The sequence below is a fragment of the Tupaia chinensis genome, unplaced genomic scaffold (assembly GCF_000334495.1).
Source record: "Tupaia chinensis unplaced genomic scaffold, TupChi_1.0 Scaffold000004_1, whole genome shotgun sequence".
NCBI classification, from domain to species: domain Eukaryota; kingdom Metazoa; phylum Chordata; class Mammalia; order Scandentia; family Tupaiidae; genus Tupaia; species Tupaia belangeri.
Window position 1 is genome coordinate 1265621 of NW_006159432.1, and position 25813 is coordinate 1291433.

At 38.7% G+C, this 25813-nt stretch overlaps 1 protein-coding gene across 6 annotated transcripts in view; it reads right to left on the minus strand.

The window, feature by feature from the left end:
- KLF12 (KLF transcription factor 12) overlaps nt 1-25813 on the minus strand; it is a 514190-nt gene that overhangs the window by 341564 nt on the left and 146813 nt on the right. For 5 of the 6 annotated variants that reach the window (XM_014590348.2, XM_006139823.3, XM_014590373.2 and 2 more), the window contains exon 2: nt 4987-5049. In XM_014590348.2, the coding sequence (XP_014445834.1) occupies nt 4987-5019 (33 nt within the window). In that variant the 5' untranslated portion in view covers nt 5020-5049. The other variant, XM_006139825.3, reaches the window with a different exon arrangement.

Genomic DNA, 25813 nt, shown 5'->3' on the forward strand with positions numbered 1-25813 from the left:
ATGATCTCATTTCCCAGAGAGGAGAAACGAGATGCCCAAAGCTGAAGTTCTTTGACAGAAGAAAGACCTAATTCAGGAGGACAGGATGTGATAGACTGATGTACCAACTAGACAGTCCCAGACTTACGACCATTTGACTTATCATTGATTTCTGCTTTCAGTACAGGATCCGATAAATTGTATGAGATATTCCACAGTTTATCAAAGCCTATTTGTGGTAGATGACTGTGCCAACTGCTGGTTACTATGAGTGCTGTGAGCACAGGTGAGGTAGATAAGCTAAATTATTATATTCTGTAGCGTGGGTGTATTAAATGCATTTTTAAAATGTATTTTTATTGTATTTATTTATTTTTTCTATGACAGAGAAAGAATGATACAGACATGCCCAACGGAGTCTTTACTCAGTGACTCACCTGCCATCTCGGCTGGCCCAAATAACAGGCGCATGCATGCGTGATTGGAATTCTCAGAGAGGTTTCAGGCCATGAACCCAGGATTTGTCCCATTTTGGGCCAACTGTGCTACCACTGTGCCAATAATTGGCCACAAAAGTATTTTTGACTTAAGAGTATTCTCAGCTTATAGTTTTATTGAGATATATACCACCAGTGTAAATTGAGGGACATTTGTGGTTGGCATCATTATAATGTATGGATTTGACTCAATAAAAGGAAGAACTTTTAATATAACTATAGATGTTTAGAAATCAGATGAATGCAACACCTAGGATATACCAGAGTCCCTAACATAATGCTAAAGTAACCAGTTCTTCTACACAGCACATATACTATGTGCATGCTAGACTTAATGACCTTATTCACTATGCTCATTAATGCCTTCGAAGGCGGTCTAATTTTGAAAATGTTTATCTTTGTGACGTGAAATCATACAATTTCACAAATCTCTTACACAATAAAAATGATAATATCAAATAGCATGTATACTTTTAGAACCCTACAGTTTTAAATTTTCAAAAACCTATCTTCTTTTCCTTCATACTCATAACAGCTCTTCAAGCAGGTAGGACAGCTGTTAGTTCCACTTTGCAAATGAAAAAATAATAAAATTCACAAAGGAGAAGGCAACGGTCCAAGATCTACACAGAGTTAGCTATGGAGCCCCAACCTGCCTCTTCCTGACTGCATGCTGATTGCCCAGGCAGCTTTCCTGCATCCACTTATAGTTACTCAGTGCTCACAGCACATTTTGTTGCCACAAACTGTGACTTTCTGAGCGTCTTTGTCTACTTAGCTCAAACTAGAAGAAAGGGGGGTTGCTGCAATTCCATTTCTTTCTACCTGTGTGAAGAAAGCCTTAGAACTTTATGGAAAAGAAACTTAAAGTAATCACACGGTGTATATCCATCACTATGAAACAACCCTTTTATTGTATAGAATCAAACTGTATTAAGAAGTGCTTGCTGTGGTCCTCCTTGTTTCCAAATGCAAGAAATAGAAGTCATTCCACCTCTAATGTTTGTATGGGCAGCTATTCAGCAGAGATAACCACAGTGCAAAAAATGATGTTTAATTTTTAAAAAGAATTACTTATTTAGTTGTATTTATATTATTTTACATTTATATTTATATCATTAGTTATATTGTTTATATTTATTATGTATTATTTATATTTATATCATTATTGTTATTTTTTTAATTTGCTACAGGGCACGTGCACTCACAAGAGAGAAAGAGAGACAGCAAGTCTCCAGGCCCAGAACTCGAACCTCAGTTGGCCATCCAGGAGTTCAGCACCTTAACCACCAAAAGAGAGACAGCAAGTCTCCAGGCCCAGAACTCGAACCTCAGTTGGCCATGCAGGAGTTCAGCACCTTAACCACCATGTCACTTGCTAGCTCCAGAGCAAAAGTTTCTATGTGAACTCTGATAAGCTAGACCAACGTGTGTGTGTGTGTGTGTGTGTGTGTGTGTGTGTTTAGAACACCTGCTCTAAACCAGCTGCTGAGAGGCACATACTGAAACAGTTGGGGAAGAAAGCAAAGGAAGAGCCAGAGCCACTGCAAGTCACCATATTCACAGCAGAGCAACTGCTGAACTACATTAAAGAGAAGAGCCACCAGATTTTATGCTGATATACGTAAGCAGGAAATCACCGATGACTGGGACCTTTTCAGAATATATTTTATCTTTTCTAATGGCAGATGGTAAAGGCACAAATACAACTGTAATGCAATTGGGCAAAGGAAGAACTTAAACACCAAGTAAAGGAAAATGCAGATATTCCTTTGTAAGGAAAGGGCAGATGAAGCCTGCTCCTGGAAGTAGACTCCTACGGACACAATAAAAATTTTATAAATCCCAAGTAGGCTATTTAAATTTTAGAGCCTAGGCAGAAAGGCGCAGCATGATATTCTGTGGCTCTCAACAAGATTTTTATCACCACTGGAAAGCTAGAGATGAGGAAAACAGTTTTAAAAGGCATATTTAAATCTCTTTTCAATTACGTAGACAGTGGTAATGTGGCTTCCATACTGACATTTTAGAATTTTCATCTTGATATTGACCTTGTCAATGCATTTGGACTACAGATAAGATATATTTTCTAACTCTGCAGTTTTCTCCAACAGTCTTTGTTAAAACTCCTCGCACTTGATTCAGTCATATTTAAAAACAAGCATCAATGTGATCTCGGTGCTAATGCATTGAAAATGGAAACCATGAATGAAATTATGAGGGAAAAAAAACAGCAAAGAGAAAAAACAATTCATGAAATAAGCATATTAAGCGAGATACTGCTCTTTCCTCTCGAAAGACTTCTGAACTCATGAGTTACGTGAATAAAGGCACAAGCATTGTAGAATAAATTACGTATTAGATATTACAGTCAATCATGAGAATATGTCCAGTTTCTCTTTAGGGTAAGTAGGAATACAATGATTCTCTTTGCCACCACCTTTAGTTGTCACAATAAAATTAGCTACAGAAAAATGACACAGCCAAAATGTATAAACTGGCAAAGCTAACATTGATCTTTTCAAACCTATGAATTGAATGACAAACAAAAACAAAAAGCAACAGTCTATCAGCATTGTACATAAGAAAGGGATAAATATAGTTTGCATAATAAGAAAAATATTTCCATGTTTATATAAAGATGAAGAAAGAATATTTAGATTTATTACCTATGCTCCCCCAAGGTATTGAAGAGTACATATTTTTTTTTCAAAACTTTTTTTTTAGAATTGACTATATAAATGGAATTATCAATGGTGTGCTAGAGCTAACTCATACCCAGCTCTGGAGTGCCAATTGTTAAATTTTAAGGAATATTTCAAGTTATCTGATAAACCATTAATACCAGCCAGAGTGGGAGTATTTATACCACAAGAATTGTCAAACACTACAAATCAGGTCTTCCCTCACTTCTTCTCACACAGCCAGTTTACTAACACACCAACGGTCCACATTCATAGAAGTATACAGTACATCAACCACACATAGCAAACGCACAGGTAATTCTGAGGTCATGGAAAAGAATATGATACCCTCAGAAGTGCCCCCTGTGCCATTCCTGAATCTGTACGCCTTCTTAAAGTCTGAAAACTTTTGCAGACACAAATACTAGAAATGAGCCATTTTAATAATGAGAATAGAATAGCCCAATTTTAAGTGGTAGATACAACCTAGAAAACCATTTGTAAATAACTGTGAGAGTGGGCTAGCAGATAAAGACAGGGCATGGCCTGCATTTATTTGAAAGTGTACAAGAGTAATAGGGATGGGAAATATAAAACTTAACATGTTACACAGATACATGATGAGTTAGAAGGAACATGTCTCTGTTCCAAAGCAATTCCGTGTCAAAGCTTTCCTTGCAAAAAGGAGATGGTTTGACATAGTGTAATTTTCTTAGTAATACTTACAATGTTTATATGATAACCTGTAGGTAGTACAAGAAAAGCTTGACAAATACAAAGTTCTGCCCAGCATTTAATTACGGTTGGAATTCAATGCCCCTCCTCCTACAATTTCTACCATACTTGTCTGGGAAAAAACAAAGTTACAGCCATTGTCATGACCCCACTTCTCTTAGAAAAGCACAGACTTGGGGGCAAAGAGGACTGCATCTGAAAGCAGTCATGCACCAGAAAGCATCAGTGTCAAGAATACGCTTGTGGAGGAACCAGCAGTTAGCGTAATGGCTATGTCGCTGGACTCCCACGTAGTCGACCGCGGTTCGTGTCCCGGACCCGGTGGCTTAAATCACATGCTGGGCGCGTGTGCGTGCCCAAGATCCCGAGAGGAGAATGGAGAAGGGATTGCGGCGTGACCATCCCCCCTAGGGGGTGATTTCTCGCTTTCTGTCTCTATGTCTCTCTCTGTCTGGCGAGTGCACGCGCCCTACAGTGAAAATCTCTCCAAATCCAAAAAAAAAAAAGAATACGCTCCGGACCCGGTGGCTTAAAACTCACGCCAGGCGCGTGTGCGTGCGTGCCCAAGATACCAAGAGGAGAATGGAGGAGAAGGGATTGCGGCGTGACCATCCCCCCAGGGGGGTGATTTCTCGCTTTCTGTCTCTATGTCTCTGTCTGTCTGGTGAGCGCACGCGCCCTATAGCGAAAATCTCTCCTAAAAAAAAGAATACGCTTGTAGGAACTGACACGGATTAAACAAAATCTGCTTCTTTGCTTTTATATTTGTTTGTTCCTCGTCCCCGTGATCAGTTGCATCACTCTCCTCTTTTTACCACTCATCAGATAGTTGCTTCTTAAAATACCAGTTTAGATTCTAGAAAAGAAGGATAATGAGACTTGCACCAGAGAGGGTTGCTTCCTTATGAGTTCCTTTGTAATGAAGGGGTTAAAAAGACAGAAGTTACACTTTACAGATACGAACGTGTGTTTAAGCAGTACTGACCTCCGGCTCATATTCAGACAATGAAGTGCTCTCCCGAGAACCGATGCCCGAAAATAATGCTCAAAGCAGTAGTATTTTCAATGTAATTACAGTTTGACTAACCAACCTTTATTGTTTTCCTCTTCATATGTATATTCATTCATCCATTTGTGTTAGGGTCACATTGATCCTGCAAGAAAAGCACACAGAAATAAACGTGAGAAAATTAAGTTCTACAGATGATAGTTGATAATATTCTTGTATTGGTAGGTAAAGAAAAAACCTATCTTAATCGACAATTCTTAAATCTTTTGATTAGTAGAGTGACACGATAACAAATCATGGCTGGGAATATCTTTGTTTTTCTGTTGTTTTTTTGCCTGTCCTTTAACAGTCACTGAAAGGACAAAATGGAGAAATGAGAGGGGAGAAGGAGGAACACCAGCTATGACATAGAAGATTCTGGGCACAGACAATGGTGACCTGGACAAAGATGAGTTAGGGGAAGAAGAAGGAGGGAAGGATAGAGAGGGATACGACATCGAGAGAAGGCTGAGGACAAAACAGCAAAAATTGATTCATAAGCAAACTCAGTGTAGGAAAGAAAAGTGGCCAACACTCCAACTGGAGCCCTTTTACTCCATTATTTTTAGTAACTAGAAGGTTTTTTTATTTTATTTATTTATTTTTTTTTAAGGAGACACTGAGAGGAAAAGTAAAAAACACTCTCCAGGGTGCAATCCTTTTTCCTCCATTCTCCTCCTGGGATTTTTGGTGTGCATGCACACACACACACACACACACACACACACACACACACACACTCCAGCATGAGTTTCAAACTGCCAGGTCCAGAACTCAAACTGCAGTTTGCCTTTTGTGAGTCCAGGCATTAACTATCATGCCACCTGCTGGCCCCACAGCTAGGAGACCTTTAAGTAATGTTCATTGAGAAAATGGTCATTTTATTCTCTATATTTTATACAAATGTGCAGAATGATTTGCAGAAATAAATTTTGGTGGCTTCATGTACAAGGAACTTCCTAAAATTAACAGATACCACTTCTTAAAAATTAAGTAAATAGTCCTGCAGTTTATAAGAGGCCCCAAATCTATGAGGCTAATTGGATCTCCCCAGATAAATATTACCGGATGGGAAAGTTCAGATCACAATCGACCATTTGCCCTATTTGGATATGCCTTGAAAATCTTCCTATTTATTCTCTCACAGGATTATGTAACTGGCTTCAGAATTTCCATTTCGTGAGGCAAATTGTTTTTGGCACTCAGTTGAGCCAGCTTGTGAGGCACAGTTGACTTTTTTCTCATAGGGAATTACACTGAAGAGCGGACACACCCTGGAAGAAGCAGGACCCATTCTGTGCCAAAGCCCAGGTGCCATAACACTGAGCCTGGTGTCCCACGTCTGTAGTTCCACACACGGGATCAGGAAGGCAGCTCACTCACTTACAGACCTACATGACATAGCAGGGTTCACAAGTTCCAGGGACTCGGCCTCTGTTGCAAACCAGCTTTTATTCTTATGCCAGTTTTAAATGTTTCTCTCCCTTTTATGTCTCGAAACACATATACTACAGCATTTACTACTACTAAAAAAGTTATACCTAAAAAGCAATGCAATATTATAGTAGCAGGCTAGAGATACTCTCTTGAAATTCAGAGTATAATTTTTCTATTTTATATTATGAAACCATGATGTATCTTTTGAAAGGCTTAAGAAGCCATTTAACACCGTGTTCCCCTCAAACAAATCTCATTCTTTCTAGTCTTTAAAATATATCTAGCCCAATCAGTCCAGCTTCATAGCAGAAAGTACACGGCACTTCAACCCAGGCCTCAATCTTAAACTCTGGCTCATTACATTTCAAATGTGCTTCTGTCATTATTTTCAAATTTTAATGTATCATGAGCATTTCCTCATGGGATTAAAGTTGTTAATGCTTAAGCCAAAATTCCTAATATTCCACTGTAGAAGTTACATCATTATTTACTCCTTAATTTCTGACTAATAATTTATGAATTTTATTACTAATGATACTTAAACATCCTCCCATGTAATTTTTTTAAGGTTTTCTTGATGGAGGACTCATGGGCTCACCAGATAGAGGAAAGTAAGAAATCCTCTGCCCCTCACCCCCCGGGATGAATGGCTATACCACAATCCTTCCTCCATTCTCCTCTCAGGATCCTGGGCACATACACAAGTGCCCAGCATAGTGTTTTCCAAACTGCTGGGTCCAAGACTCAAACTGTGGTTGGCCATGTGGGAATCACGCACTTTATCCACCATGCCACCTATTTGCCCCCTTCCATCTTCTATGTAAATCCCACCCATTTTTTTTTTTTAAGTTTTTGCTATAATGTATGTGTGCTTGCCAGATAGAGATAGAGGGAAAATGAGAAATCAGCCCCCAAGGGGGATGGCCATGTCACAATCCCTTCTCTTCCATTCTGCTCTTAGGATCCTGGGCACACACTTCAAGACAGTAGGCCTGGGACTTGAACTGTGTGGTCAGCAATGTGAGATCCAGCACCTTAACGTCCATGCCACCTGCTGCCCACCTTCCCCCCTGTAAATCTTGCATGCATCAAAGTCTCAGCAAGTCTGTATGGCACCTTTGTACAGTGAGAAGGATGCCCCTCCAGGGGGTGGGGCAGAATAGACTGGCATCAAGACTGGGGCAGGGTCTGGCGGAGGAAGCTCTGTACAGATTCAAATCGCCACTCACTCCTCAGCCTCTGCAATTACTTAGCTGTACTTGGCCGCTTATATTCCCGCCAAGGGAAGGGCGGGCGACAGCAGCGCTATTCTCTTCTCTGCTTCTCAATACACAAAGCAGGAGGCCTAGCAAATTTCAGCAGACCAGTATTTGTCAAAGGAATAACTAAAGAAAACAAATGAGAAATGCGATAGGGGGGGGGCAAATAAAGAAAATTACCAAATTACCTTTTACATCAATTAGGTGGCGATTTCCTACAAACAACTTTGGTTTTAATAATATAATTTGTATTTTTAGGTACAGTCTGCAAGGCTGAAATAAAGCTGACATTGTATGAACTATCCATGATACAATAGCAAACACTGATACAACATTTTGAAATTTACAAAATATCCTAATACTATCATTTGTTCTGAAAATAGTTCTGTGAGTTAAGCACAGAAACACCCTTAACAATGGTACTAGGTTGTTGGAAAAGTCATGACGCATTTTTTTTTAGAGAGATTTTCGCTATAGGGCGTGTGCACTCGCCAGACAGACAGAGAGACACAGAGAGACAGAAAGCGAGAAATCACCGCCCAGGGGGGATGGTCATGCCGCAATCCCTTCTCCTCCATTCTCCTCTCGGGATCTTGGGCATGCACGCACACGCGTCCGGCGTGAGTTTTAAGCCACCGGGTCAGGGAAGCGAACAACGGTCGACTACGTGGGAGTCCAGCGACATAGCCATTACGCTAACTGTTGGTTCCCAAGTCATGACGCATTTTTACACAGAAAAAATACTAATAGCAATATAACTGATTAAAAGTAAATAGTATACCTGAGGTCACAAGCTAAGCATTATCAAGTCCTTATGAATTCCCTGCCTCACTTTTAGGACACATCTCTATGTAGTTTACCCTTCCGCCTACTTTCACAACCACCTACACTGTGAATGTATACTTTTATATGTTTTAAAGTTTCCTTTCCATCCAATTCAAGCTTCTAAGAATATGTCTGAGATCCTTCTCTCACTCTTAGTCCCAATCCATACTTAAAGCAGCAAGTTAAAAGAATGAAGACCCAGCTCACAGTTGGGAAGACCTGTACTCCATGCACCACAGGAACAGCAGCAATTCTATTCATCATGGACTGGCTAGGAGATCTTAAACAACTCATTTCATCTCTGTGAAGTCCAATTTTCTTCTCCACAAGAGCAAAATAAATAATACCTCCTCTGTATAACCTGCCTGCCCTGACTGAAGTAATGTCTACACAGCAATCTGCAAAATCTTAAATGTCATATATTTAAGAATTATTATTCTTTAGTCAATGAGCTAGATATTTTTTTGGGGGGGGACGTCCCAAAATGGAGACCTCATGACAGAATAGATGAATTCTAATTTTATTCATGCTAAGGGGCTTTTGGGTTGTTCCCCAGATCCCCATCAAAATCAAGCCATGATAAAAATCAGAAAATGGCAGATTTCCAATAACAGTAAATAACTCATCAATTTGTGAATTAAATCTACTTAGCTCTGCCAAATAGTTTTCTGAAATTATTCCCTAAATCTTCCCAAAGCACAGAAGTTTTAAAGGACAAGGTCCTCATTAAAAGACTCATCACACATGGTTTCAGTGCTCACTTTTCTGGTTTTAAAACTGATTCTCAATTATCGCTGGCTGAAGAAAAGCAAAGGAGTAGTCACTCAGTTTAATATGAGAACATAAGAAATAAGAGAAGATACAAAGTATAACCTTTTGGACAAAACTTTTAGATTGACTTTCAAACAAAAATATTACTGCCCAGAACCACTGCTAAATATTCATCATTTAGAGGGCACCAGAGAAATTAAAATTTTATCTGTCTCTGTTTGGTGGGTTGCAAGTAATTAGATAATGATTTTCTAAATTCTTTACTTTCTCTCTCACTGTTTTTTTTGTTTGTTTGTTTGTTTGTTTTTGTTTTGTTTGTTTGCTCCTATTAAAATTTCCACAAATGACTACCAGCTTTCTTTAGAATTCAAAGACAATACACAGTAGACAATAGAATGACCTTGGCCATAATCAAAGTGAATACTATCCACATTAACAAATAAAAAGTTACTTTGGAATAATTACCTCAGAGTACAGGCATTACAGTATACTAGGTATCAGGCTGCTCACTCTTCATCACATCTTAAATGATCTATTATGTTCTCAGTCTAAAGGTTACTATTTAACACATTCTAAGTACTTTAAGACCCATAAATACACTTGTTGCTAGTTCCTCTGGGAATCCCTTTATGTATCTTTAAATAGAGACAAAGAAACATGTCTTAAGTGTGTTTATAGACATCTGACTAGTCAGGGTATTCTACTCTCTGCCCAAAGGTGATTCAGCTGCTCTGTTTCAAGTAAATTGAATTCTAATGCGCCAACAGCAATCTCATTTGGAATTCTGTCTCCTAGATTCAGGCTTACAAATCACTGCTTCATTAGTTGTGATCTTGTGTTTTCCAGTACTAATTTAAAAAGAAAAAAAAAAAGAGTAATAAAGGTTTATATACATATTCAATTTAGTTACCACAACTTTTAAAGCTGATTAGGAAACTCCCCAGGCAGGCTCTTACGTGTACATCTGAGATATTATGTAACAGGCCCAAGTTTGCTTTCTTCTACATATCACGATTTCCACCATGTTAAGTTGCTTCTCTTTTCTTTCCTTTTTAAATTATTTATGTTTCACTGCAATGAGTTATCCTGGAAACTAAAACTCTCAGAAGGTTAATCTAAATATTTCTGGAGATAAATGCACATTTAAGTGCTACAGCTTCATAGCTATTTTGACTTAAAATGAAAAGTCGCTAAAGACACAAAGCAGAATGCTTGTTGCTAGGCGACATGTGACACCTACTGTATCTTCTCTGAACTTGTACAGCATGACACATTTTACTTCCCAGAAAAGACGTATGGATTGCCACTGACACACATTATTCATTACAGAAAGCAAACTAATGTTTATATATTTTTTAAGATAAGCCGTAGTCAACAAATCATGTCCTTAAGAACAGAGATGCTGGCCAGCCACAACGGTGCACTGATCACACAACACTCTACAATGTTGAGGCCACGTGAGAAGTAACAGGTTCGTGTCCTGAGGTCTCCCCATATACACCTGGTGCATGTCACTCACCTCGTGACCTACCTGGCTGAGGCTGGGAGACTGTGGCATAAAGACCCTGTTACGGTGCCTGTGTGTGTGAATAAGTGTGTGTGTCTTTTTCTTTCTGTTTCTCATGGAAGAAATAAATACATAAAATTTGGGACCAGCAGTTAGCATAATGGCTATGTCGTTGGACTCCCATGTAGTTGATCGTGGTTCGAGTCCTGAACCCGGTGGCTTAAACTCACGCCGGGCGCGTGTGCGTGCGTGCCCAAGATCCTGAGAGGAGAAAGGAGGAGAAGAGATTGTGGCGTGGCCAATCCCCCTGCAGGGTAATTTCTCTCTTTCTGTCTCTCTGTCTCTCTGTCTTTCTGGCGAGTGCATGTACTCTATAGCAAAAAACCTCTCCCAGGAAAAAAAAAAAACAAAACAAAAAAAAAACAATACCTTTACAATAGGAGAGGACTTTATTTTCCGTTTTGGGGCACACGTATTCTACAGCCTGGGTAAAGTGTACAAGTAAGAAGATATCACTTCGATGAATCAGGATTCAAAATTAAACAGTCATAACAGACATCAGTTCGGTTAGTAGAGTCCACAGAGAAAGCATTACTCTCAAAATAAATAATCCAATTTCCATTAAATTTAATAATACAAAGCCATCACAGCAAAATAACGAAGAACTAAAAAAAGAAAAGCACAAAAAATTTCAAAGGGAATCATTTCCTGTACATATTCTATTATTACACACCTTGTTTCTAGCATTAGATCTCCTTCTCCAGACAAACAACGAGGCACAACATTCCATCCCCCTGAACTCTGACTCATCAAGTAATCCAGGTGACAAGAGAGCAACTTCAGGAACTCTGCTAAAGCCAGAACCCCAGGCTCTCCCGTGAATGAACTGCGTGCTCCACTCGATACAGAAAGAACACGTGCCATCATGGAAAAGATCTAGGTGTAAAGTCACACAAAAGAACATCAGCCTTAATACTTGGGGGTAATGGGACTTGGGCAACCTGTGCACCTTTTAGATGTCCTCTCCTTTTCCCTCATTTGTTAAATTCCACCCTGCCTTATTTCAGTAGTAATAGTGAAAAACAGGATGTATATAAAATATATGACAGGATATCTGTTACACATTAATGAAGTGGTCAACTCTTCTCTTTCCACTTAAATTTTTCTATAAACTAAGAGCAAGCTATGACCCTAGACAAAGGTGCATTTCCCCTCAACCATGATGGCATGTTTATTATAAGAAGGTCCCCGGAATAAGACAAAAAACAAGGTCTTTACTCTAGGATCTTTTAATCCAGCAAGAGAATTCACAGGTGTGCTTGGTAATAGAAATAGAAGAAAGAGAATTTAATGGTCACTAGTAACCCATATTTAATCAGGATCCACCTTGAAATTCTGTTAGCTGCATATAGGTCGATGGAAATTTCTTCATTTATAGAATTCTTCTTCCAATTTCCAGTTTTGGTTTCCCTGAAATAACGCTTCTACCTAGTAATTCTTCACTACTAATAAAAACAGAAAATAATACAGAAAGAGGGGGGAAAAAAAAAAAAGAAATGAAGACTCCACTTGGAGTAAGGTATGCCCTGAAGCTTTAATGTTCCTTTGAGAACAGAGTTTACTGAATACACAGCCCATTTTCAGAGGGAGGAGGCAAGGCAAAAAGCACACTGATGTGTAATTACTCTTTTAATCTCTTTTCAGCTTCTATTCCATTACACCCCGTCAGTCCACGTACTTAGAGAACAAATAAACCTTTAATAGAAAGTAACCATAGCAAATGAATTAAGCATTTCTTTTACATATATTGTACTTGAGTAAGTAATTTATGCTATGCTCAGATTCAAGCGTAATTGCCATTTTATCAGGACTACCTAGTCAAAATCTGATTTGTATTGCAAAGGATAGACAAGATGATTAAATCTTGTCTTTGCATGTCTAATTACTGGGATTTACCGTAACAAATGTAAGCGTGTGCCATTTGTCCTTGCACATAAGTTTGTAAGTTCAATCGTGTGAACGACTACGGCTTGCCAAAAGCAACCTGGCCACACAGAAGTTTGACGGCCAAATGAAGGCCAATGGCACCCTTTCTCTTACTTCTATCAGGATGTATTCTTAACCATTCCGCTAGATGTTAAAATCGCTGAGGTTCTTAAAAGGTTCCTGGGAGGGCGGGAAGAACAGGGTGGCACCAGTTATGGGTTAATCTGCAGTTCATTTCCTAGTATTGTGCCTGATTGATAATGTGGTTGTTTGGTTTATGAAAAGCAAATTTACCATTTTGAAAGCAACTGAAAATAAAATGATTACACACACATACCCAAGAGAATTCACAGGTGTGCTTGGTAATAGAAATAGAAGAAAGAGAATTTAATGGTCACTAGTAACCCATATTTAATCAGGATCCACCTTGAAATTCTGTTAGCTGCATATAGGTCGATGGAAATTTCTTCATTTATAGAATTCTTCTTCCAATTTCCAGTTTTGGTTTCCCTGAAATAACGCTTCTACCTAGTAATTCTTCACTACTAATAAAAACAGAAAATAATACAGAAAAAGGGGGGAAAAAAAAAAAAAGAAATGAAGACTCCACTTGGAGTAAGGTATGCCCTGAAGCTTTAATGTTCCTTTGAGAACAGAGTTTACTGAATACACAGCCCATTTTCAGAGGGAGGAGGCAAGGCAAAAAGCACACTGATGTGTAATTACTCTTTTAATCTCTTTTCAGCTTCTATTCCATTACACCCCGTCAGTCCACGTACTTAGAGAACAAATAAACCTTTAATAGAAAGTAACCATAGCAAATGAATTAAGCATTTCTTTTACATATATTGTACTTGAGTAAGTAATTTATGCTATGCTCAGATTCAAGCGTAATTGCCATTTTATCAGGACTACCTAGTCAAAATCTGATTTGTATTGCAAAGGATAGACAAGATGATTAAATCTTGTCTTTGCATGTCTAATTACTGGGATTTACCGTAACAAATGTAAGCGTGTGCCATTTGTCCTTGCACATAAGTTTGTAAGTTCAATCGTGTGAACGACTACGGCTTGCCAAAAGCAACCTGGCCACACAGAAGTTTGACGGCCAAATGAAGGCCAATGGCACCCTTTCTCTTACTTCTATCAGGATGTATTCTTAACCATTCCGCTAGATGTTAAAATCGCTGAGGTTCTTAAAAGGTTCCTGGGAGGGCGGGAAGAACAGGGTGGCACCAGTTATGGGTTAATCTGCAGTTCATTTCCTAGTATTGTGCCTGATTGATAATGTGGTTGTTTGGTTTATGAAAAGCAAATTTACCATTTTGAAAGCAACTGAAAATAAAATGATTACACACACATACCTGATACCAATTCAAATGCGCATTTCACACAGACTAAGAATTTCCCGATTACTTCACTTCAGTGGTGTGGTCTAAACACAGCTAGGTATGTTGTGGGGAGAAGGGTTAAAAACGGTAAAGATCTATGAAATATTCAACAAAAATAAGTTGCTTTATTTAGTATGCAGTATACATATTTGACTTTCCTATTAATTGTTGCCTTGCATGCTTAGCTTGCCAACACTAAGCAAGATAAATCCCATTCGAATGCATAGAGAACAGTTTGCATGGGGAATGCACTTATTTTCTAGTCCATCACAACAATAGTTGATTAAAATATGTTGTTCTTATCCCCTTTTGAATTAATCCATGTGAAATAAAACAAATATTTATTAAATTGTGGGAAAAACATTCCATCACATTGTAAAACCTGAGCAGAGAAACAAATGGCACACGCTTAATTATGGCTGACATTTCAATACAATCTGTATTCTCAAAGTATTTCGCAATCATTGGAAAATATACAATGACACATTTTAGGGTTCTTTGACGTTCATTCTGTCACACAGCAGAACACAATGACGTTGAAACAAAGGTAGACTTTAACATAATTTGAACGTTGGGTTGAAGAACTGAACAGATTTCTTGGGCCAACATTTTGACATAGTGACATAAAAACAAGAGGATTTATTTGATATCTTTCATGAATATCTTAGGGGGTTGCTGAGGGCCTTTCTGAAACAGGACTTTTGACTGGCTGCACTCATCCGTCCAGCTTGTGCGTGCGACATCATCCTGTGCGCTCTATGTTGCCCATCATCTGGTATCTAACATACAGCTGTCACAATAAATACATAATCAATTAGCATTTCTCCTCCACAAGCAAATGAGCAGACTATCAAATGGACTGCTCGTCCATATGTTTCTTTCAGAACTGAATACCAGAAAATCAAAAGATTTTGTTGCAAATGAAAAATGATTTACTATGTTGAGTCCTGTTTTCAAGAATGAAAAAGATCCTCTTAAAAAAGTAAAAATACTGGCATTTGAGCAGATCAACTCACACTCCCAGCAATGGCTGGCAGATGATGAAAGTCACTCATTTATTGGGTTGCTGGAAAAGGCACGATGCACTTTTGCATAGAAAAACAGAAAAATACGTCATAACTTTCCCAGCGACCCAATATATAACAGTGATATATATTACACGGTGAATATATTCTGTTAGGAATTCATCCATGAATTGCCTAGATGCCAGGAACGGAGGACATAAAAAATGATAAGCTGTGGTATTAAACTTCAAGACGCTCAGTCAATAAAGTGGAGCTAAATGTAATTATACTGACTACCATTTTTGGAATGTTTACCATGTGTTTACTATTAAGTGCTTTCTATATTATTTAGTTAAATTTATGTACAAGGTAGAGTTGTTCCAGCTAACTAGGATTAATTTCTGCCTTTTACAGTGAAAGTAACTATGATAAAACAGTATTTTTTAAAACATACCAAGATGCCAACCTTAATATCTGTGAAGCTCTAAAGAAGAAACAGAGTACAAAGGGAAACAAAGGACCCCAGAGAGGCTGTGTGGAGGAGAAGACACAAAGCTCAGTCTTGAGAAACGGGTAAAAGACATTTCAGGGAAATAGGATATATATGGGATCAGTCCGAATGGAGTCTGAGTTTGAGAACCACCACACACATGTAGATCTCTGTAACAAATGAGTATCTCAGGAATTAACCTATTTACTCTAGCCAGCCTACACTACCAAAGAAGGGATCCTAGTATAGAAAAGAATCTGTGATATGGAGAGAAGAAACAGTTTGCTTAAACCACAAAAGCAATTCTGCAAGTCTAATTTCTAGTGTCCTAGGTGCATATTTGTATTTCAAAACAAAAGAATTTATATTATATGGGCTCAACGAGGAACACTAAAATATTGGATCGATGGGAAAGTCATAACACATTTTAATACAGAAAACTATGTCGCAACTTCCTCAACAACCTAATATAACTTAAAGGTAATTGTGGGGCCAGCAGGTGGCATGGTGATTAAGGTGCTGGACTCCCACATGGCCATTTGTGGTTCAACTCCCTGGCCTGCTGGCTTGCTTTTGCTCTTTCTTCCCTCCAACAAACGAGCTAGCGGTAGGGAGCCCCCCCCCCCCCCCCCCCCCCCCCTCTCTCTCTCTCTCTCTCTCCCCATTCCCTCCCTCTCTGTCTGGTGAGTGCATGTGAGCTATAACAAATTTAAAAGTAATAATAATTCCTTTTTAGAAAAAGTAAAAAGATAAATCTATGAAATGTAACTTAAGACTTTTTCATGAATGTGCCATCTAATTCTTGATATATCTGACATCTGTGATCATAAAAATTTCAAAATGTTTATTAAGTATAAGTAAATGAAAATATGCTCACAGGTAGTACAGACCCATGTGTAGACATACATGGCCAAGTGTTGGGAAAAAAAAAATCTGACCAAAGGAAAAAACATGAAGAAGTAAGTTACATAAGTACATTTACCTTAAAAAAAGGAAATACACACACACACACACATACACACACACACACACACACACACACACACACTCCAGGGCCAACCAGTGGCATGGTCGTTGAGGTAGCTGGATCCTACATGGTCTACTCCTTGGTTCAAGTCCAGGACTCGCAGACTGAGAAACAAGCCAGGCACATGGGCATGCATGCTCCAAATCCCAAGGGAACAGAGGGGAAGGGACTGCACCAAGGCTATCCTTCCTGGGAAGTGCTTTCTCACTTGCTTTCTGTTTGTGTGTGTCTGTCTGTCTCTCTCTCTCTCTATCCCTCCTTCCCTCCCTCACTCTCTCTTTCTCTCTCTCTCTCTCTCTCTCTGCCACTCTACTCAGAATGCATGCACTTTTTGGCAAGTTAAGTGAAACTAAATTTTATTACACTTTCCTGATTCTGAAGGTACTAATATGAACCTAATACTAAACAATCTCGGTAAATTAACTCCATAATAAAGATTTGCATCTCAAAAAAAAGAAAAAAGCCAAATGGAAAGAATCCATGCTTGCAAAGAGTAGACTCTCTCTTTTTTTTTTTTTTCAGAGAGGGTTTTGCTATAGGTGCGTGCGCTCACCAGACAGACAGAGACAGACAGAGAGACAGAGAGCGAGAAATCACTCCCCAGGGAGGATGGTCACGCCGCAATCCCTTCTCCTCCATTCTCCTCTCGGGATCTTGGGCACGCATGCACACGCACCCAGCGTGAGTTTTAAGCCACCAGGTCCGGGACGTGAACCGCAGTCGACTATGTGGGAGTCCAGCGATATAGCCATTACGCTAACTGCTGGTTCCCAAGAGTAGACTTTCTAAAACAGCACTAAAATGTAAAAAATTTAATAAAGAAATAGAAAAGAACTATAAAATCTCTAATCAGATTTACTCATTAATTCTCTCATTTATACAATAACATCCCTATCACTAGTTCAAAGAAGAAAAAAGACCTAATACAGCATACATTTGAAGGCTCAGAGAGGTTGGTGGTATGTTACACATTTTGAGAAAGCACTGGTAATTCTGGGAACACTGGGGATGAGGTATGTGGTTTTGCACACACATCTATCCAAAAAACCAAGGTATGGAAGATGAAACAAACCACATTCCAATTTAGGAGAACAAATAGATGACAACTTGGTAGGAATTACGAATAGAGCAAAAAAGTAGGCCATGAATCTGTTGTTCAACTTCAACTTAACAAGACTTAGAAAAACGTGTGCCACAGAAGAGGAAGGCATGGAAAGGCTGAGAATCCCAATCGTTGGGACTGGAATTGTTTTAGATTTCAGATTTTATTCAGGTTTCGGAGTATTTGGATACACATAATCAGACTACTTGGGGATGAGGCCCAAGTCTACACATGAAACTCCATTATGTTTCAAATACCCTCACAGTCTGAAAGGGTAGGTTTATACACTTTTTTCATGTTGCGGAATTTTGATTGTGACCTTTGAGAAAAGGTCACGTTGGCACTAGACAGCTTCAGATTTTGGAGCATTTTCCAAATTTTAGAACAATTTTGGGATTGGGATTTTTGGATTAGGGGCATTTCACCTTAATTATTTGAAGATCTTTATAAATAGCAATCTTCAACCAAAAACATGCCCATTTCCTTCATCACAGAATTTAATGGTTACTAGCTTCCACTGTTTTACTTAAAAGCACCACATTCCAATGTGCTCCAACCTTCAGGTTCATAAACTACTTGATGACATAGAGCCCCACTCAGCTACTCTTTTTACAGGCTTCGTATTTGGCTCAGGGCCTGTGCCAAGAACTCCCACCATATCTGGGTTCTCATTCTGTACTCTCCAGTACAAAAGTATTCTCTTCCCTGACATAAAAACACTCAGATAATCACCACATCCCTACTAACTTTTGGCTAGTTCTTCTACCGCCTGAGGTTACAAACAATTTATGTCCTTCCTCAGACATATAATCACAACTTTTTAACTCTATTTTTATCCTTTCACCCTCTTGATCTCTTTAATCACTGGTGTATACTTGGGTATTGCAGATAATTTGCACCTGGAAGATTTTCCTCCTTTTTTACAGTGACTTCTCTGATTCTTACCTTCATTCTCACTAACCATTACCACTAGATATCTTTTGAAGAAGTTACCTCCCTGCAAAGGGGCACCTTCAAGACTTTCTGTCATCTCAAGATGTGCTTTCTTTCTGTTTTGATATCTTGGGGAATTCAACTATCGATTACCAGAGTCTCAACTATTATTGCCACAAGAAACTACCAAGTTGGACATCTCTAGGTCTGATTTCTCACCTAATTCTCTCAATTTTTTTCTTACGCAGATAGCATTAAGTCATCCATAACACATTTATCATCTTCTTACTGCTTGTCTAGAAGTGTGATAGACATGGTCATTTACAGTCAAGATTGCTCTGCTACATAAAAATGGCTTCCCATGGGATGAGCAATTGGCATAATGGCTATGTCACTGGACTCCTATGTAGCCAACCACGGTTCAAGACCCAGAGCTGGTGGCTCAAATTCACACCAGGCACTTGTGAGTGCGTGCCCAAGATCCCGAGAGGAGAATGGAGGAGAAGGGATTGCGGCGTGGCCATCCCCCCCCAGGGGGTAATTTCTCACTTTCTCTCTGTCTCTGTCTTTCTGGCAAGTGCACATGCCCTATAGCAAAAACCTCCCCCCACCAAAAAAAAAGGCTTCTCCTGTAGTGGGGGAGATAGTCTCATTTTTAAAATCCAAAAGTGAAGTCACTATTTTTCCCTTAAATAAAATCCATTTTCCAGCTTCTTACTTTAGTCTGTGAAGCCAAGAAATGAACAGAGGATATTCCATCTAGTCCCTGGAACCTTTTTCTCTTCTTTTTAAAAAATATCTACTAGAGGGTACGCATACTAGCCAGAGAGACAAAGAGAGAAAGTGACACAGTTGTAATGTGAGGAAACACTCTTCCAAAGAAGACGGTCACACTATAATCCCTTGTCCAGCATTTCTCCCTTTTCAGGAAATAGGGCATGTGTGCACCCAGCATGTTTCTCATGTCGCCAGGTCTGGAACTCGAACTGTACATCAGTCATGTGGGATCCAGTCACCTTAACCACTAGGCCACAGCTGACTCCCTATCGGCAGATTTTGTTTTGTTTTGTTTTGTTTTTGAGGGCTTTTTTTTGCTATCAGGTGCATGTGCTCACCAGAGAGACAGAAAGCAAGAAATCACCCCCCAAGAAGGGAGGGCCATGTCGCAATCCCTTTTCCTCCATTATTCCTCTTGGGATTTTGGGCATCCATGCGCACGTGCCCAGCATAAGTTTTAAGCAGCCAGGTCCAGGACTTGATTTGCAGTTGACTACGTGAGAGTCCAGCAACATAACCATTATGCCACCTGCTGGTCCCTACCAGCAGCTGTTTTTTCCTTAATTAATTCATTTATTTTACATTCATTCGATAACATCATCACAGCATACAAAATGCAGTTTCCCATCCAGAATACACTGTATAGTGACTTAGTCATACATGGTATCATCAACAAATAATTTTCCACTTGTTTCATATATATATATATATTTCATATACATATATTTCACACACACACATATATATGTATGTGTGTATATATATATATATATATATATATATCCCCCTGCGAATTTATTTTCACCCTCTGCCATTTCCTACTAGCAGTTTTTAATGATGCATTTTGTTTGAGGTTTCTGTTGTCCTTAAGAATATGCTAAGTTCTTATAGCTGACCACTAAAAATTATTTGGTTGACTGGTAAGATCCTTGTCAAATTAGATGGAGGAAACAATCTGGCCATTCTTCTTTAATCACATTGCAATACTACCAGTAATTATTATGTGCCGGTTGGTAAGTTCAACTTGTCTGGGCCTCAACTTCCTTATCAGGGTTAAACATTTCTAAGTCTCCTTCTATTTATAGAAGCATGGATCCTATGAATCCTAAGTCTTAAAAATGCACAGTTCTGTAAGGCGTATGTGACAAACTGGAATAAATTAATACCAGATAAGTGAGTTTGAGTTCTAATTCTGCATTTGTTAAGGAATTTAACCAATCGTATATTTCCCAACCTGCTTAGGGCAGGAATAAAATAGATAAAACTATTATGTCACTTTTAAATTTTTAGAGAAAAAGAAATAGGGACTACAGAGTAAAATGTTTGTGCTGTTTCCCAGCTGAGCCTATAGAAATAGCAGTAACTCAAGTGACCCTCTGGAGGTGACAAAAGATGTCTCCATGGCCTTGGAGAATTATGAAGGTGAGCAGAAAGGATTCCTCTCTAAATACAGTTCAATTCAGCATCAGATTATAAGGGCGTTTATCTGTGACTGCAAATAATTTCTTTCCCACATTGTCTTGGAATGCTCAGAAATGTGTCTTTCACTTTGTCTTGTATAATTTAAAGGAGTGTATTATTTACAATTGTATCTCAGCAGTAAAATATCAACTATTGAACAGGTAGGTGCCAGGCAGTGAGGTAAATATTTTCCCCACAGTATTTTTTATAGTCTGCATGGTAACCTTATGAAGAAAAGATATTTGCCTCCAATTCACAAGAAATACAAGGGTACCTCAAAAAGTCTTTAGGAAAATGGAATTAAAGTATTAGTTTATTTTGGTGCAAAAATATTTTGACATTCATACATAGTTTTTTCATAATATGCATTTTCTATCAACTCTTTGAAGACCCTCCTCATAGAAAGTTCAACAGTTATCGGACTGTTTTTCTTATTGAGAAGTATAACATTGGTTTGTAAAACACAGAACTAATACCACTTGCCTACAGAAGCCATGGTGCCGAACAAGATTAGAACAAAAGCCACTTGAATTTCTCGGGGTATCCTAGTACACTATAGTCTTAAATTATACTAACTTAAGAAAGAAGAACGGTAGTTACTAAAGATAACTGGATTCCCAACAGCACATTAATGTCACACTCTCCTTTTATAGAAAAAATGTGGCAACAGATGATTGGTTTATACTTTTTTATAGTAATACAAAAAAAAAAAAAAAACACCCAGAAATGTAAAGATCACTCTGACAATCCACCAACCACAATTCTGGCTTACAGAAAGTTTTTTTACTTTATTTTTTAAAATTTAATTTATCCCAGGATTAAAGTTTGGTTTTCAATAACGTCTACATTCTCCCTTTTATTATCTCTTTAATATCACTGGTTTTATTCCCTTAGTTATTAGAAAATCCATGCCTTAATCTCTTTTGCTATAAACTTTAGTCATTCATTCACTGAATCAACAAAAATTTAAACTCCTTCGCCTTTCCAACTAAATCTCTAGTCTGGTTTAAAATAAAGGAGAACTCTCAATTTCAGAAACCATGTATTTCAGAGTCCAAAAAAAAAAAAAATGCTATGGGGCCAGGAGGTGGCATGGTGGTTAAGTGTGCTGAATTCCCTCATGGTTGACCATGGTTCGAGTCCCGGACTTGGGGGCTTGCTTTCTCACTCTCCTGCTCTCTCCCATTCTGTACTCCTCTGGTCAAACTTTTAAAAAACAAAGAAATAAAGTTAAATTTTAAAAAAATCTTTAAAAAAATGCTATTAAAGTATGAAGAGCTCTGCTCACATACTGCAGAGGCAGAAGGCCAAAGAGAGTGGTTAAACAAGTAGCCACCATCACATGTGTCTCTGGATCATCTGAAACGTGGCTGGTCCAATTGAAGTTGTTCGACAAGTGTGAAATATACATCCAATTTTGAAAAACATATATTAGGTTGTTGGGAAAGTCATGGCATATTTTGCTATGCAAAAATGTGTCATGAGGACCAGCAGTTGGCATAATGGCTATGTTGCTGGACTCCCCTGTAGTCGACCGCGGTTCGACTACTGGACCCAGTGGCTTAAACTCACACCGGGCACGTGTGCGTGTATGCCCAAGATCCCAACAGGAGAATGGAGGAGAAGGGATTGTGGCATGGCCATCCTCCCGGGGGGTGATTTCTCACTTTGTCTCTCTGTCTCTGTCTTTCTGGCGAGCGAACGTGTCCTATAGCAGAAACCCCTTGGGACCAGCAGTTAGCATAATGGCTATTTCACTGGATTCCCATGTAGTTGACTGCGGTTCGAGTCCCGGACCCAGTGGCTTAAATTCACGCCGGGTGCGTGTGCATGCGTGCCCAAGAGGAGAATGGAGGAGAAGGGATTGTAGCATGGCCATCCCCCCGGGGGGTGATTTCTCGCTTTCTGTTTCTCTGTCTCTCTCTGTCTGGTGAGCGCATGCGCCCTTATAGCAAAAACCTCTTCAAAAAAAGAAAAAAAAAATTTGTCATGACTTTCCTGATGACCCAGTTTAAAAAAAAAAAAAAGACTAAAAATATTTCATTAATCATTTTATGTTGATTACATGTTAAAATGATATTTTAGAGACGGTGGGTTAAATAAAATACAGAATTGAAATGAATTTCCCCTTTGTCTTTTTACTTTTTAATGTGACGATTAGGAAAGGAACTCTTAAAATTACTTAAGTGGCTTGAGTTATATTTCTTGTGGACAATACTGCTAAAGGTCCCATATTTCAAACCCTTGTACTACACACTGGGAATTTTCCTGGTCTTTTTTCATTTTATACAGACCTTAATGACATGTCTATTTTGTCCACTCTCTAAAGGCAGGTTTTCTTGTTTGATCTAGCATTTAATGTATCTGAACATAAATGTATCGTAACCGTACTGTTAATGTAGCATAGTCTTGAGCCCCTGGGAGAGCTATACTTGTACAGAATGCACTTCATGCTTACTGGTACCTGATTTTCATCTCACCAGATTATCAATCTTCAGTTCTTTGAAAACTCTGCAGAGTGATCTCAAAAGTGTTGTATGTGTCTTACAAAAGCACAGTCACTCATGCACAACCATGCCTGAATGGAAGTGTCAAGGGCTTTCCATAATCCTCATTGCCTATTAAAATGAAAGAGTCTCCAAGGACCAGAAATATAACCCCACAGCCACTCCTGAGTCCACTGTTAAGTCCTGAAAAATAGCTATATTTAAATTGATAAAATAAAATGTAACCTCTTTTCTATCACATAACCACTCCACTGCTGATGGGAAATGCATTAGACAATATACATCATTAAACTGAACACAGACAAGTATATTACGCTACAGTGCCATTTGGAAACTCAGACCAAACAGTTCTCCTAAATTTCTAAATGTCAACGTACTGACAATAACATTTTCATCCATTCTCTGAGACTCATTAATGTCAATCCTTACACGTTGCTCATCAGACATTCTTCTAAGTAAACAAATTTGATGAACAGAGTTTATCATCTTCAAAAGGTGTAAAGCAATAAAAAAAATTCATTGTACATTTAAGAAATTCTACAGCTCTTAAGCTCTTTTACAGATACTAGAAGTACTAAAAAAGTCACATTATAACTCTAACCAATCACCATTGTTTTTCTGTGATGCTTATGTATAAAGACACTGTTCAAATACAAGATGTCTACCAAATATCCCTTTCCTACTCGGCTCAGATCAGGCACACTTTATGAAGGAGCCTGTTGCCAGGATGGGCCATTCCTGTTAGGCAACACAAAGATGTGCACAGCAACCACTGATTCACTTACACATTTAAAAGTTGGACCTCAGAAAGAGGATCTACTGGGTAAAGAGTACTTGGATTTGGTTTCTCTAGGACTGTAGAAGTCTTAAGAGTTGCCAGTTCGCCACAGCTTGATAATAAACACAAGAGTGGCCCTCATTTAAAAGGACTCCTTGAACCTCTAACCTTGGGACATAGGGATGGGGATGCCCATGTGATAAAGCCACCAAAAGGCCAACAGAGTGCCTCCCAATTTTTTTCAGTTCATCCTCTGAAAGAAATTGTTATCTTAGGATACCTGTAACTATCCACAGAACACCAGCTTGATGCCATTTAAAAACAAACAAACAAACAACAACAAAAAAAAAAAACTTAGGGAGCTATAAATCTCAATCCAAGCTGGAACCAGAAAGTTGAAATGGAGGAATGTAGCCAGCCAAAAAAGGACCAGAAATGGACAGGACAATGAATGACCTCCCTGCACACAACTACTGGAACTCCACTCCTGACAACAGTTGCCCTATATTACATTCAAGTGAAATAAGAAATCTGTGTCTAGGAACAAGCAGATGACATAATGATTACATTGCTGTATTTCCATGTAGTCAACCATGGTTCAAGTTCCAGACCTGGCAGCTTAAAACTCACACCGGACACGTGTGTATATGTGCCCAAAATCTTGAGAGGAGAATGGGAAATGGGCTGTGGCATGGCCATCTTCCTGGAGGGTGATTTTCTAGCTTTCTGTCTCTCCCGGAAGCATACGTACCCTATAGCAAAAATCTCTCAAAAAGAAAGAGAAAAAAAAAGAAAGAAAAAAGAAAGTTCCACATCTGTTTATGAAATCTAATTTTTAAAATACTGGCTGAATTACCATAAACTGCTCCACTAAAAATAAGTGAAACTAAAAATAAAATGCCATCCACGCAATAACCAATTTATAATATGACTTATACTTTTCTGACCTTCAAATTCAAAATATGGAAGAAGAGACAAAAATTACAAACTAGAGAGACTCCAGGTATATATGGAATCTTGCAATGATGTGCCAGGAACAATACGCATTCATATAATAAAACATGACATTTTTTACTAATGCATCAATTTTCCTCGTAGATTTTGAGAATTAATGTTAAAACAACAGTCTATGATGAATACAGCTCAATAACCATGTGATTCGATGTAAAACAAGACAGCCAAAATAAAATCTGCTGTCAAACACCTGGAATTATTTTCCTTTTCTCAAGAAAAGTTTGACAAGCAGGCTATTGGGTAACCGTCACAGGGGAGAAGAACCTCTTCAATTGGCTCTAAAAAATGTGATTTCTCAAAACTCCTCCATAGTTTGGGGTTCTTGTCAGCTCTGGGTCATTTATATTGCTGACTCGAACATAAAACTTGGACTGTTAGGATGCTCTAGAAGGCCCTGCCACAATGTAATTCAGCAGTTCAGGCGCGACAGCCCAGTGGATAGAGGGCACCCCACTAACGCAGTGATAGATTTGCCCATCCGACAGTAATAAACAGCTTGCTTCGTGCGCCCTATGTTTGTTTACTGGTAATGAATAAAACATTAAAATTGCTATTTGGAATATATAAAGCACTGTAGTTCCTGCAAATGGTAAAGTTATGC